This window comes from Hirundo rustica, chromosome 2 (genome assembly GCF_015227805.2).
Source record: "Hirundo rustica isolate bHirRus1 chromosome 2, bHirRus1.pri.v3, whole genome shotgun sequence".
NCBI classification, from domain to species: Eukaryota; Metazoa; Chordata; class Aves; order Passeriformes; family Hirundinidae; genus Hirundo; species Hirundo rustica.
In genome coordinates this window covers 46,830,894-46,846,785 of record NC_053451.1, presented here as the reverse complement: position 1 = coordinate 46,846,785, position 15,892 = coordinate 46,830,894, and the positions used below count along the sequence as shown (strand labels likewise).

General features: G+C 50.7%; 1 protein-coding gene across 1 annotated transcript; it reads right to left on the bottom strand.

Moving 5' to 3' along the window:
- Positions 1–7,307: 7,307 nt before the first annotated feature.
- SHISA2 (shisa family member 2) lies at positions 7,308–11,761 on the bottom strand. The gene is made up of 2 exons (XM_040055231.2): positions 11,467–11,761; positions 7,308–9,380 (listed from the first exon to the last, which is right to left on the bottom strand). The coding sequence occupies exons 1-2, from the start codon at positions 11,759–11,761 to the stop codon at positions 8,827–8,829; spliced, it is 849 nt and encodes a 282-aa protein (XP_039911165.1). The 3' UTR covers positions 7,308–8,826.
- Between the last annotated feature and the right edge of the window lie 4,131 nt (positions 11,762–15,892).

The window sequence follows — 15,892 nt, the reverse complement described above, 5'->3', positions numbered from 1 at the left end:
CCCCAGAGCACAAGGACAGGCTCTCTCCTGCTTCTGCCTGCTCGGGAATATCACATCTCTCTGCTGACGGCGCTCGGCTGACACGAGCTCGCTGGTGTTGTCAGAGCTGGAGAAGTGACTCTGGAGCTCCCTGGCCTCAGGTAAGAGTGACAGCAGGAAGCACCACACAAAGGTTCTCATGTCCCCAGTAGCGCTGCATCCATACGCACCGGGGAACACTTGGCACCAACTCGGGAACGGGACTCAAGTTATGGCTGAAGTTAAATTTGCAGAAAAGTTTGGCCTCACTTGATTTTTGGTGACCGTGGGGAACGTGCACTGTCGGATGCCTATGGACAACGAAAGGGTATGGGCTTTAACAAAGAGATCCCTTTGTCCAAATATTAATAGATGCCGGAATTGAACAGATTTTATTGGGAACAAAATGCATATTTATATATATAGTCTGGCTAAAATGTTTCCCCCTTTGGGTGCTATAACTTGAGGAATAGGATTTTTTCTAATAGATTGCTGACAGAACCAGTTTTAAGAGTGTAGAGAGAATTTTTTACAACAAATTATTCCTGGATTTTTTTTTTTTTTTTTTTAAATATGGAACAGAAAGAAGGTGTAAGCCAAATCTCCCCTCTTCCCTTAACAAGTCATTGCTTGAGCACATTTCAAAACATTTTTATCCAAAAGCCAGACCAGTATCTGCTTTTCCTTTTCAGGGAAATAAAAAGCGAGTGATGAATTTGTATATCCCTGTTTCGCTGCAGTAAATGCCTGCTCCTTCCTTGGGCCTCCATAGCTGCAGCCCAGCCTGCAAACATGTAGCAGCAGGAACTGTGCTGTTTGTAAAAGCTTCTCACACATCTGGGCAATCAATTATGCCAAAGTAAAATTGATGATAAACTTAAATAAGCCTTATTCAGTTGGTGGTGGGAGAACTGGATGCTCAGCCAACTGCTCCCCGCACTGTCGTCTCCCATGTAGCACACTAAAAGGGAAATAAGTCTCAGAATTGTTAAACATAATGGATTGCTGCTTAAACCCCTTATTAGATATATTAGTTGACTAATCACCTCAGAGACTTTCCCTCTAACAGTCTGACAGGCAAGGCTCTGAGAGAGCCTAGTGCTCATGTCCCAGAGCCAAGTATTTACCAGAGCAGCTGCTAAGTCTGTTGATGGCAGTCCGGTGCCTCATACCAGAACAAAGAGGAATCAAAGTCCCTAAACCTGTAGATTAATGCTCAAGTCTGAAATGGGAGCATTAAAAAATAAAAGTGTAACTGAGAAAGGTCTGGCTGAGGAATGTTAAGCAAGAAGATTTCAGAAACATAATCCTTTTTAGTGAGTGCTGCTATGGTCACCAGCCCTCTCTCCAGCACAGCCCAGTGCCTCTTTGAGCACCCTCAGCATCTGGGGTACAGCAAGTCCTCAGAGACCTGGAAGGAGCAGTGAGATTCCTCCTCAGCAGAAATACGGGACTGCAGAGAAACGAGGCTTTAAAAATCCTTGAAAGACACTGCTGGGTTTTGGCTGTCCACACTGAGCAAGGAGCTCAAGGGCACATGGCGGGTGGGCTGTGTCCCAGGCGAGGGAATGGTGGACAGTGCTGGTGAGCCCCTGCTGCAGTGGCCATGCCCAGGCAGGACGTTCACCATGAGGAGGCTCGATGGAGGGAGCTCATGTTGCATTTCTCTTGCCATGACTCTAAGGACCGTGGGCTGATGGTCGAAGAGGCCGTCGTGCTTCCCCTCTGTATTTCCCTTGGTACTTGTGCTGCCCCTGTGAGGTGAGGGTGTCATGTCAGAGTGGTGGGGGCACTGAGCGCCCTGAGTCACACAGAGCAGCCCTCAAGTGAAGAAGCTGCAACCTTTCAGGGCAGATTGGCGCTTAAATCCTGCAGTGGCGAGTCTGGGAGCTTCAGCTCTCCCAGCCACCTTGTCTGCTGGCACTGGCACTGACCTACAGCCTCATCAAAAATGTCCAGCACAGCTGTCACAGTAAACCAAGACAGCTTTGCTGGTCCTGTGGAGCTGCTGGTACTTGCTGGTATCCAGTACAGGCAGCAGGATCACCTCACAGTCCCTCAGGAGAAAAGGACTTCAAGAAAGGGACTGTGGGCTGGGTTTGTATATTGTGCTGGTTTTGTAACTGTGTTGGTCCATCTCACTCCTTCCTTTCTCCACACTCTGGAACTGCCTGTAAGCTCCCTAACACATGCCTTAGTCCATAAAAAGCCACAGTGTGATCCCAGTGCCAGCTCATTTGGATGTGCCAGGTATCAGAGCTGGAGCTGCCGCTGCTCTCACACCTGCTAACTAAATCCTGTGGAATGACTGTGTATTTGCACATCCACTGTGAGGGTGGCGCTTCAGCTTTTAAACTGAGAGCCTGATTCTGACTGCACAGTAGATCTACAGCAGTCGCTTTTGGTTTGCAGCAATGTAAATTGAGAATCATTTTTTCCCCCATAATGAGATATTTACAATCAAGCATAGACTGTCTGTGTGAAGTCAATAGGATTCTGTCTCAAAAGCAAACATTGAGGGAATTAGCAGCTGCATAAGCCAATATTTACCATCTGGGTACTGAATCATAGCAGAGACTGCGCTACACACTGACATCCTCCTCTTGTCCTGCAACACGTCAGACCTGCCCCAGTGCCAGCATCTGCAGCACCAGCGAGCTCTGGGAAGTCTGTGGCCCAGCTGAGCTGGGCTCTGCATCCAGCAGCATCAAACACTGCCAGGTTGTCCCCAGCAGCTTTCAAAGCTCTCCCTAAATCTGATGGAAGGAAACCTAACTACCCCATCCCTGGAAGTGTTCAGGGCCAGGCTGGATGGGACACAGAGCGACCTGGTCTAGTGGGAGGTTTCCCTCCTGCAGGGGATGAGAACTAGACTATCTTTAAGGTTCCCTCCAATGCAGCCAATTTTTTAATGATCCTGTGAAGATGCTCAGTATCTTGGAAGGGAGATAGAGAAGTTCTTTTGTTTTACTGCTGCATTTACCGTTTTCTGACATGATGCTCACTTGCCCTGGTTTAATGGCATTGACGGGATCCAAAGTAGTGCCTTCCTGCTTTATTGTTTTCAAATTAACCTAGAGAGGCAAGCCAGGGTGGGCCATGCCCTGAGCTGGTTCAGCATTAAATGTGAGGAAGGCTTGATGGAAAGCAACTTATCTTTTGAATTAAACATTTTTCAGCTTGCTGTATCACTGTTTGCCTTGATTTTGCTGGAGGTTTTCTGAAGGACTGATAACAGCCAATAAGGGACTATTTACTTGAAAGTGAATGATTATCACCTTTAGGAGAAAGATGTTATTGCTATTCTTTCTTGAATGTTTGAAATATCTTTTTGCTATTATAAGCCTAAACGGTATCTCTGCAACAGCCTGTGACAGCAGACAAGATTTCAAGGTTTGAGGTGAGTTTCTCTTATATTTCCTGATGTGTTATGGTCAATGCAAATGGAAAACAACTTGTGTCCTTGGTGAGCTGGATGTGCCCACTGGGCTTTGCGGCAGTGCAGCAAATGACAGCTTTGAGTTGTTACTTGCATGGCTTCATCTCATCAGAAATAGCCACCAAAATTGATTAATATTAAAAATGAACTCGACTAACTTTCTTCTGGCAAAGACAGTGGCCGGTACAATGCTGGAGGCGCTTGCAATCTGAGAGCTGTGACTCATGTTACGCTCCAGAGGGGTTTGTCTCCCCTCTTCTAATGAAAATCAGGGAGTAAGAGGATACTCGGCCTCTTGCACACCTAGCAGCTTTTCAGCCATGCCTAGTGGAACGTTTGCTGCCTTGCTCCTGGTATTTGGAAGATGCCACCTTTGATGTTAAATGGGAAGGTATTTTCCAGATGAAGCTGTGCTTCTGCTCGTGAACCAGATGCCCCAGATGTTCCCATCCAGCACAGCTGCCCCCACAAGGGGTCTGCAGGGACAAGCAGTAGATTGAAATCACACGAGGGCCAGGGAAAACATTTTAAACAAGCCAGCATGGAGAAGCTGGAGAAGGTGAGAGGTGCAGGGTCACAAGCCGGGTGAAAAAGGCCTGGGGTCAGGTCAGTGTGCTGAGATTTTGCAGGTATAAAGGACAAATTAAGGCAAGCAATTAGGACAGCATTTCTATGGGAAAATCACAAAACCAGTAAATGTTGGCACAGGAAGGGGGATCCCTGCAGCAGGGGGAGAAATCCATCCCTGTGCCAGGGCTGTAGTGGCTTCCTGGGGATGGGGGGAAGAAGCTGTGTAGGGGTCTGGGTGTCCCCCAGGAGATGGGGGCACCAGGACACCGCAGGGTGCTGAGACATCACCTGTGCCAACCTCACCTCCAGGGCTTGCTGCAGACAGGCCAGTCGCTGGCTCACCTGAGCCTTTCTCACTGGAGCCCACAATGCTGTTTTGTGGCACGTGGCCCAGCACGCTGGGCATATCCCCACTGCTGAGGCACAGGAGGCTGTTACAACAGTGACCGGTGTTGTCCGGCCATTCAGGCTGCACAGAAACACTGTCACAAGGATTAAATGCTCTCCTATGGGACAGGGCTCCTGTGAGCCTCCAGGGTGGCCAGGGTTGCATGGAACTGGCTCCACTCAGTGTAGAAGGGGAAGGGGAGAAAGGATGGTGCAGCTTATGTGATTTGTTCAGTCCATTTGCAAGTGATCCTGGGCAGGAAAATGTTGCAAACCCCACTGAGGACAGAGAAATATTACGGAGACCTACTGAGAAGCAGGAAATATGAGGAGGAAACAATAAAATGAGATTCAGCTTGGAAAAATAGAAGGGAATACATGTGGGGAATAATATTTAGTAATAACTTCAGTGGGAAGAAAAGAGCGGAAAAGCAGGAAATCTGGAGGGAGAAGAAGAGCTCCAGCAAGACCAAAAAGTGAGCAGCAAACGAGATATTTTGCGAGGGAGGTGCTGAGGTTAATGTGCTGAGCTGAGACCTGCTCCCCAGCTCGCTCCCCTCGGGCATCGTGGGCCACGTGTGAGCACTGGCCCCGAACGGCGCCAACCTCCCGTCCCCCAGTGACCGTGGCACCGCTGGTGGCAGCTGCACAGGGGCACGCAAGCCCCTGCTAAGGGGCTCTGTCCCCTGATGTGCCCAGCTCAGAGGTGAGACATTCCAGAGCGTTTCTCCACTCCAGAGTGTTTCTCCACTCCAGAGTGTTTGCTGGGAGGGGATCCCGTCCCTGGCCGTGGTTTCCTGCCGTTCTCAGCATGGCTTAGTGGTTTGGGCACGGGATTGCTACAGCCACCTCGGGGCTCCGCTGTGCCCACGGGTCCCCTTGTGAGGACACCACCAGCCTGGTGGGGTGTGCTCTGGGCAAACCAGCACCAGCCCAGCCTCTGTGGGGTTTGCTGGCTTTTCCCCATCCTCACCACCGCTTGCTGTGCACACCAACTCCAGCACGGCACGAAAACAACTGCCGAGGGCAAAGAGACTCCACAGATAAAAACACAAGAAAAAACTTAAACACAAATTGTTGGCCTCCCCTGCTGCGCGGTACTCGTCACCTCAGCACATCTGCTCTGAGCCATGGCTGACCCCCTCCTTCCCTGCCAGCTTTCTGCTTCCAGCCATGCTGCCTCACCTCCCCCAAAGACCAGGAAGCTGTGGCATTTTGGAATGTGCTATGCACAGCCTGACCAAGGCGATGTTTTTCCCAGACCGTTCTTTCCTACCTTTTTGAGTCATAAACATGCAAATCCAACAATCACCCAATTTCCCAATTTCCTCTCTGTGCCCTTTTGGCTCCTCCAGCCACCCACCTGCCCACACAGCACAGTGCCAGCATCACCAGCAGCAGGAGGAGCAAACACCAGGAAAGCAGAGTGGCCTCATCCCAGACTGAGCTATGGCCCCTGGCACCATGGGGCTTTGCTTTTGGTCTCACTTATGAGGATGTGGCAAGAAGGGTCCCCATGCAGAAGACAGTGGGAACATCACAGCCACTTACTGAGAGTTACACACTCAAAATGCTCAGCTGGTAACTGTGAATCCAACTGAAACCAAAATCCTCAGAAAAAGCTATTTGCTGCAGAGTATTTGGCATTCTTCAAAAAGAGGGAGCTTGATGGGCCCACAGGCTCTGGCCTATCCTGCTCCCCAGGCACCTGAGAGGTGATGGATCAGATGCCATCTCCCTGCACCCCATCTCTCCAAACATATCCCTTCAAAACATGTCCCCTGGAGCACACTGTTCAGCCATCGAAGTTGTTGGGTTTACTGTTATTCTTTAAAAATACAGCAAAGAGTTCAAAATTTTGGTTTTGCCAGTTTGGAGAGGTGGGCTGGTTGGATGTTCTTTTGTAGACACAGGAAAGCAAAGCATTAACTGAAAAAATAAAAACCGTATGACAAAGCAAACAAAACCAAAGTCACACCATAAAGTATTTATTAAGAAACAGAGGGGGCTTTTTTCTTCAGTTGTAAGAAACACTTTAAAGCAAGTGCTCTTTCAGAGATTTAAAAGCTATATCAAATGGTAACATTGGTTTTACATTATTGTACATGACATTAAAAAAAACCACCACATCTCACAAAATTCCTTTTATTAGAACTCGGGTTTCTCTGCCTTCAGCTGTAAATTAATTTCTACAGACTTAAATTTAACTTATTCCTTTTTATTCTTTTTTTTTTTTTTTAAACAAGTAAACAATATACAAAGATTCACCTGAATTTCGTAGGTCAGAGGAGGCATCCTTGCCAGGGCTGTGCAAGGCAGGCAGTGGGGGGAGCTGACTTGTTTCACAGCTGGGCACGGTCAGGACCACGGCAGGAGCTCCTTGTCTGGCCATGCAGCCTCTGCCAGAGCTCACCCAGGGCCCAGCACCTCCTGCTCCTGGGGAAGCACAGGCAGCTGTGCCCGATGCCAGCTCCGTGTGACCCCATGTGGGCAGGTAAAAACCTACACCCCCAGAGACCAGAGAGTGCAGGGGGTCCTTCAGCAGCCTGGCAGCACCCCGTGCCCTGAAGGTCCCCGAGCACCCGGCTGTGCAGCATCCAACACCTCCAGCAGCCGGGCGCTGCCTCCCCAAAGACACCCAGCCTGGCAGGGAGGAAGCCAGGTCTCACAAACCAATCTTTCTGTCCAGCTCCTGCGCACCGACTGGGAGATCCCAGCCAGGAACAACAGATCTGGGCTAAATTACCTATTCATTTCCCCGTGTCAGTGGCCAAACCATGGCTGCCTGCTGCAGACTGCCCGTGTGTGGCGTGTTTATGAGTAAACCACTGGGTTTGGCAATGCCTCTGCACCTTCTGTGTCATTTAAAAACAGACATAAGAAACACAGCATCACAGTTATTGCTACATATTGATACAGTATCAGACAATAAGAAACCTTTTGTCATCACTGGTCTGGTTACAGTAATTGCTTGGGTTTTGCACAGGGCCTCAAGTCTTCTGTTGCACTATTTCGGCTGAGGAGCAAATGGATGGAAATCCAGAGGCTACATTTTTTAAGACACGAAACCAGCCTTAGTTTGCTGCATTTGGGGTGATACAATTAGAATTATCTGTTTGGTGCCTCTTCAACCTGGAGAGGTGTTTTCCCCAGATGAAGCAAAGCAGGATGGAGCCAACAGCTCCACTATAAAACATCCCTCCTGACTGCATCCCAACACCTTCATGACCCCTGTGACACCACAAGCACCTTTGTCCTTTGGTTGGGCTTTTTCCTTATTTCAAATACAGCTGTGCCTCCCTAGTCCCCTGCCCACAAGGGTAAAGAAGAAAAGAGGATGGATTTCAAACCTCCACCAACCCAGTCACACCCCAGCTGGGTTCTGTGTAATGCTCTCCCACTCCCAGGGGGTAGGGCAGGACACTTGGAACGGGCTCATGGGGGACAAGATAAAGTCCATTTTTCTACAGGCAGACTCCGATACAAGCAGGCTTTGGGGCTGACACCTTTGTGGGTATATTCACACAGCTTTCCTGTTTCATGGGAAGTGAGGTTAAATCAGGCATGTTTGGAAATCACAGTCTGACCTTTCTCTGCCAAGGCAGGTTCGGTTCAGACGCTGCCAGCTGTACTGAAAGCTTTGCTCAGTGTCACAAAGAGCAACCACCTCGTACCCTGGTTTTAGCAAAACGTTCACAAAGATAAAGTCTGTGCAAACCACTGCTGGGTCCTGATCTTGACACAAAAGCAAAACAAGAAGGGTTTCAAGTGCACTGGAAAGAAGAGCAGAATAATTCACTCTTCTAATTCCTACATAATACAAAGAAAATTGGTCTTTGCAAGACCAAGCCTCTGGTGGCATTCCACCCCAGAGCTGGTGTGTGTAAGAAGCCACTGGGGCTGGTACCAGCTCCTGGCACACAGGGATTGCACTGTTCGGCTCTCGGTTGTGATTGTCTGTAAAGCAACGGGAAACATCATTATGGAGTTGGGAGCGGAGAGGTTTCTGAAGTACTGCGGTCTCGTACAGTGTAACAGAACTCTTTCTAGAATTAATTAGGCAAATACTTGTGACCATGTCATACCTGAAGGGCACTTAACGGCTCCGACATTTATCTCACGAGTACAGTGATCTGAAATACACATGCATTTCCAGCGTAATCCTTCGCCACCGTAAATCACGCGCTGGAATGAGAGCGTATCTGGCAACGTTAATTCCGAGATATCATCCCTACAGTTCCTGGCAACGGACCCCGATGAAAATAAATGGTTTATAAACACTGTCTGACATGCATGAGCCTTTCAAAATTATTTACAAGTGGCGTTCTGGGAGCTTTGTTCCAAGGAAGTATTTCTCCTCTCTTCAGTTCAGATATTAAAATCGGCTGGGCGGGGATGGGAAGGCGGCAGCACTACACAGTCACAGCCGGGTACATCTTCTGCTCGCCGCTGGTGTGCGGGTAGGGGGACTGGATCTGCCTGTAGCCGCCCTGCAGGCCGTCCAGGAAGGGGGGCACCGGGGTCAGCGGCATCGAGTCGTGCTGCATGGCGTAGCCCACGTACTGCGGGTGCAGGTACTGGCCCTGGTGCGGCACGATCTGCGTGGCCTGCTGGCAGTTCAGCACCGAGAAGTTCGTGGGCATGTTGACGTAGACGTTATTCATGGTCCCTTCTGGCAAGCAGCAGTTGGTCTGGGACCTCGTCGGCGGAGCTCGGGCCCCCGAGTTGGCGCTGGAGCTGGAGCTGGCGGCCGTGCTCGACTGGCGGGAGGAGGAGCCCCGGGAGGTGCTGGCACTTGGGATCATGGGGATCGTCTCCATCAGGCGGGTGCCCGCAGGGGCTCGACTCTGCTGGGGCTCCTGCTTGGGCCGCAGGCACCTGCAGCAGCAGGCTGCCACCAGTGACCCCAAGATGATGAAGGCGACAAATACGGATCCCACGATAAGGAACGGCACGTAGATGGGCACTGCAACAGCAAGGAAAACATTGTCACTGAGGGCAAAGGACAAACCTCAGCAGCTCCAACAGAAGTCCCCCCCTCATCCAAGCAGAGCCCACCTCCCAGCACAGGTCAATACAAGCAGAGCATTTTATACCAGAATGATGAAAAGGGCTAAACCCAATGGCTTAAATTTCCTTCCTGTTGATGGGGGCCCAGTTCACAGTAACCACTGCTCCACATTTCATCAAATCCTTTCTCAAATATACCCTACTAGAACAATCAGACAAGATAGAGCTGGGTTTGATCAGTACCTCAGAGAGATACTTTGGGGCAGGATCCCTGCTGAGGGCTCAAGATCACTGTTAGTCAAACCCTGGTGCCGCATGACATTCCTCTCCATCACCAGCCCACTCTGGCTGTTGTTAGCCCACGGGGGCAGGGTGACAGCCAGGCAGTGACCAGACAGTAGTCACAGGGGCTCTGACACCCCACAGCCCTGGGGATAAATGTCCACCTGTTCTGCACTTCAGCCCTGGGTTTAGGGAGAAACCACAGAGCAGGCAGTGCAAGGACAGCACCATGCTCAGAAGGGGCAGCATTCCTCCTTGTGAGACCTAATGAAGGGAGGTCAGGGCAGGAGAACTGTGGCTGGGCAAGAGGTGAGAGCTGAAAGTATGGATGACGCTCATTAGTGGCATCAGGAGCCACCAAGGGTGCTAAACACCATCCTTTGAAGAATCTGGGCTACACGTACAGATTTCACAGAATACACCTGAGTTGGAAACGGCCCACAAGAATCATCGAGTCTAACTCTTAAGTAAATAGCCCACACAGGGATCAAACCCACAACAGTGTTACAAGCACCATGCTCTATCCAGCTGAGCTAATCCATTCTGCAGTCCCAGGGAAAAAGCTTTTTTCTCTGCCTCAGTAAGAAATCTGCATGGATGTATCCACAAATAACAAAGCGAAGGTGTCTCCCTTCCGCGCTTGCGAATGCTCCCAGCAACATGCCTGGAGTTCATCATTTCCACCAAAACCTGGCAGCTCCAAGACTCAGGCAGGGCTACGGATCCCTGCTTGACCCTGTCTGACCCTGCTAAGGCAGCCACTGCTAATGATCTGCAAGTTAATCAGTGCCAGCACAGGGCAATGGCTCCCAAACCTGCAAAGCAATAAATTTTAAATAAAAAAATAAATTGTTAAAAAACCACATTGTTCTCAGAACTGCAAAGGGGGGTGGGTTATCTGCCCGCTCAAATCTCAGAATACTTCCAGGCACAGCTGATTACATGAAGCGAGTTATAGCCAAAAGGCCACTTTTCTTCCACCACTTTAGTACTTTTAAACAAAAGCCTGTGAAACATTGTCTCCACTTCTGCGCTCGGCACCGCAGCAGCGCTTGAGCAGGTGCACACACTTGCTCCACACTGTAATGTGCAAGTTTTCCAGGAGTAAATCTGCCCTAATTATAACATCACTTCAGGCTACTTCTCCCGCACTCAGCATGTGTGGATGGCAGCAAGGGTGCTGGGGAGCCACCGGGGCTTTTTCAAACAGCAGTAGAAAGACTTGAGTTTATCCTTGAAATTCAGTCTTGTAAAACCAGTCCTAAGTGGGGATATCAAATCGGAAAGAACATACACAATTACAGTGGGGACCAGCCAGAGTCCTTTTGAAATATCCTGTTACTTTTTCTGATCTGCTCACACGGGTTGTCTCATTTTTCCTTGCCTTTTCAATGGGGAGCTCAAGCATGGCTGAGGAGCCCGTTCAAAGTGGCGGCAGAGCTGTGCCAGGCAGAGACGGCTGGCCCGGGACTCAGGGGAGCGGTGTCACCTGTTCTGACAGACGTGGCCAGGATTTCCAGCAGTAAGGGCGGGAAAGGCAGGCCCTTCAGCTTGGGCACTTCTCCCCTTGTGAGAGCGGCCGCCGGGCCTGGCCGGCGCCGACTCCATCCGTCCTGCCCCACCACTCGACGGAGGGGGAAGCGGCGACAAGGGGGGAAGGGGCGGGCAAGAAGATCGCCGCAAACCCGCGACGGCTCCCGTGGAGCCGCCGAGCCGGAGACACCCCCGGGGTCATCCTCGCCGTGCCGGGGCCGCCTCACCTGCCGCGCCGTCGGGGCCGTCCTTGCCGGGGCGGCCCGTCTCGCCGCCGCCCTGACGCCGGTCGTTGTCGCAGGCGCCCTGGTCGAGGCGCGCCTCGGCGCTGGAGCAGCAGTACCGGAGGGCGCAGCTGCCGCAGCAGATGGTGGCGTCGCCGCCGTCGAAGCGCTCGGGGCACTGGAAGCCGTCCCGCCAGCCGCCCTGCCCGTCCAGCCAGCCGTGGCAGTACTCGCCGCTGGCCGCGGCCCCCGCCGGCAGCAGCCAGCCCAGCGCCGCCAGCAGCAGCCAGCCCCGCATGGCGCCGCCGGGGGGGCGGCCGCTCCGTCAGGGCCCCCCCGCGCCGGGGCAGCGCCGCCCGGCCCCAAGGGGCAGGCGGCCGCCGTGCTGCGGGGACTCTGGCCGCGGGTCCCGCCGCCGCCGCATGCCCGGGGCCGGCCCGCGGGACGCGGAGCCGCCGCCCGGGAAGCGCCGGCGGGCGCCGCTACTCCGTTCTCGCTCGCCGCCGCCTCGCCGCGCCCTCCTCCGCGCCCATGGGCGAGGGACGGCGGGAGCCCGCGATCCTCCCACGGACGGAGCGGGTCGGGCGCGCCGAGCCCGCTCCCGGTGCGCCGCTCCCGGTGCGCCGCTCCCGGTGCGCCGCTCCCGGTGCGCCGCTCCCGGTGCGCCGCTCCCGGTGCGCCGCTCCCGGTGCGCCGCTCCCGGTGCGCCGCTCCCGGTGCGCCCCGTCCGGCGCCGCGCCCGCTCCGCCGCCTGGCGCGGGGGGCGCCGCGCCCGCAGTTATAGGCGGCGGGGGCGGCCCAGCGCGCATGCGCCCGGCCCGCCCCGCCCGACGGGGCGGTACCAGCGCGGAGCGGGGGTCCCTCGCTGGCCGGGAGCGCGCGGGGCGCGGGTCCCTCCGGGCACCGCCGCCAAAACCAGCCCGGCGGCGAGTGTTTGCCTCACGGCTTCTTAGAAGTCAGCGGCAGCCGGAGGGCGGGCTCAAGGATGCATCTTCAGCTGCTGAAGTGTCGAGAAATTTCGTCTGTGGTTTCTCGTTCCCTGTGAGACAGCTGTCCTGACACCAACCACAACTCTGACTTACAATGCATTGCATCAAGTAAAAAAAATACTTCTTTTAATAAAAAGGCACAAACAGGGGAGGTCTGATACATGGCGCTGGTTTTAAATTCCTCGGTAAAGGCATTTCGCTGGGAGGAAGGTGAGCGCAAAGTGTTGTGTATTTCTCGTATTCCTTCAAGCTTTTCTTCTTCAATTTAGTTATTGTCCTTCTCCTTCCATCTTCATCCCCTCTTTTGTTCTCATTTCAGCCAGTCTTTGACAGCTAAGGACTTTCACTGAACTGCTGGTCCGGAGCACCAGATTCTGGTCTAATTAGGGACCAGGTAAATACATTCCGCCCCCTCAGCTTCGCTGCTGCTCCCAGTGAGTTCTCTCCCAGCCGTGGCCCTTCTGCAGCTCAGCCCATGGCCGGAGCTGTGCTGCTGCAAGGGCAGGGTGCACAGGCGGTTCCTACACACCTCATGCCTTACCTACCTTGGAGAGGATTAGCAGCCCAGAGCAGCTAACCTTCAGAAAAGTTTGCACTTATCAAAATAATGGGGCTGCAGCAGCGTGACAGGTTTTACACCACCCGATCAGTCCAGCTGAGTGAACGAGAAGAAACTTGCAATGATTCAGCTGATGGGGTTTGAGATGCTCCATCTCAAAGCTTGAGAAGCGGCTCCTCAGAGCTGTCAGCTCCAGCATGAGGAGCCCACCACGGTCAGTCCTGGCCAGTGACAGATTTCATACACTCAGCCCATGTGCCCCACAGCACCCATAGCTGTGCTCTCAAGACACCCGCATCAGCGATGGGGCATGGGGAGGGGAGGCGATTGCCTGGGGAAGGAATTAGAACCATGAGCTCCTGCCAGTGACCTGTCTTTGGATGCCTGGCAGCCACAAGTGACAGCACAGCAGCTGTTAGATGCCTACATTCACAGAGGTCTTCCTACGAGATCATTTTCCTTAAATCTGGGTTAGACACACATTTTCATAATAAGAAAAGCAGCTTCTTGGTTCTTTTATACGTGGCAAGCAAAATACTTTCCCAGCCCCATCTTTTGAGTTGATGGTTCACTGATACTCAGTAAGGTGGTTCTCTTTCAATAGCAAAACCAGACTATGAGAAGAGAGGTTAAAAGCAGACTATCTAATCTAATCTGTACTCCAAGTTAGGAGTCTTGGTCATAACAAAATGCCAGCACCAGATCCCCTACAGAGATTATCTGTAACAGGTACTTTATATATGCAAGCTCAGGATTTGTCTTGACTTGCCTGGGTAACAGCAGAGATAATAGTGTACCTCATTATGATTTGTGAAACTTAAAACATTTGGCATTTTGCAAAATGCTTTAGATCCTATTTAGCAATAGACTAATTAATGGAGTTTGGGGTGGGTTTTTTCACTGTCTTTACAAGCTGATCAGGTAATATCCCTATGATTTATATTTAAAAGCACACAAAAATCCAGAACTAAAGTATGTGGAAGCACATAAATACAGCAACAGTCTTTTCTTCTCTGCGACTTTTTCACTCGCTTTCCCATGTCAAGCAATCTCATTATATTAGTTCAATCTATTTCATCATAAAATAAACCCAGATTTTGTAGGACACCAAACACATCACGTCCCATCAAACTCAGCATAGTGCAGCTTTTAGATATAATTGAAATAACATATAGATGCTGGAGTGGGAAAAGATTTTTAAAGCCTACATGTATTCAGTAACGATCACATAGCCTACAAATCTCTATTATTTGCTTAAACTTTATTTATTTTTTTTTTCCTACAAGTCTCTGAATTTGTACTACTGCTACCAGGTATAGTTTTCTGAGGCCTTAGGGTCAGTAGAAATGTTCACTGCCATTTTCCAGCCAAATGCATGATCTCAGGAAAGCAAATACAATGTTTTATTTTGGGAATTTGAAGAACTCACCTGCTGTTCTGCTAGTCCTGAAAAATTGTCTCTCTTAGAGCAGGAAAAATAAGAGTTAAAAGCACTTTTGCTAGTTGTTTGAAACAGATGAAGTGCATTTTCCACATAATTTTTAACACTGAGCTGCAAACTGCCTGTGCAGCAGTGTAGGGTCTGAGTCCATCTACAGCACATTACAGCATCTATAGGACCCAACATCCAGCTGTGGCACTGGCTGTGTGAGAGCACTACCTGCACCCCTGTATGCCTGGGCACAGAGCCGTGGCACAGCTGCCTGTGCCACTGCCCAACCTGGATGCTGATCCTTGAAGGCAGAGCTGCTGTGGAATTATGGCTACCATGTGTTTAAGTGTCTCTCTAAGACTGGTATCTTCTTACCTTGTAAATTCACTCACTTACTGCATTGATAGGCATTCTCCTTATTGTAATAAGCACATTTTTTGCTGTTTTTCTATTACAGTCTCTCTCCAGATGGAAATTTTTCGGAAGTATTTCTGTGCTTTCAAGGCACAGTGCTTTGCTTTCCTAGGGATGGCATGCCTCATGTGCTAAAGTTCTTCACAAATACAACAGCTCCTACTACCAAGGGAAAAAACAAACAAACAAACAAACAAAAAAACCCCACAGAAATAAGAAAGGCATGAAAAGATAGAAAATACAAAAGCACATCTCTCATTCTGAACAGCTCTCAGTTGAAGAAAGGGAAAAATGAGAACACCCCACCTTGAGTCTGAGCTGCTGAGCCATTCACAGCAAGGTACCACAAACACTTGTTGGGGCTGGCTGTGCCAGCACACATTGGACAGGAAGGAAAGAAAAGACAAATTACTGGAAACTGTAATAATAAGTAAGAAACAACAGTCGTTATCCTCCCCTTTGGGTGTCAATCCTACACACGAACAAAGACCTCTCATCTTACTTTGTATCTCTGTTTTGGTTGGAGTCTCTCCTAGGGCTAGGAGAAGGAAAACCCTGTGACAGGACTCTCCAAGCTACCATGAGCTTCTGTGGCTGTGTAAGTGGCTCTTACTGTTAGGGATGTTTTGCTTTCTCTATCGTATTTTCAACCCATGCCGTTGTAGCTTGTCACATTCCCTTGATGTTAAGAGTGAACACAAAACTGGCAGCAACTCCTATTTTCTTTTATTTTTGACCCACTGGTGATAAAGTTGAGATGGCAGATGGCTACTGTCTTCTTTTCCCCTTTGGAATTTCCAGCTTCATTCTTGATAGCCTTGTCACTTGGGCACAAGTGAGATAATCTGCTTCCCATTGCCCAGCCCTGGATGCCAAACATATGTATGTACTTTGCCATTTCATTTAGCTCACATACCTACTGTTACATCATTACTGTCAAACAATTTTGCAACTTCATCAGGAATCTTGAAAATCTGGATTCTGGAATTACTTTGGCTCTACTGTTGTGCCCACAATATTGCAAATCAGAATTGT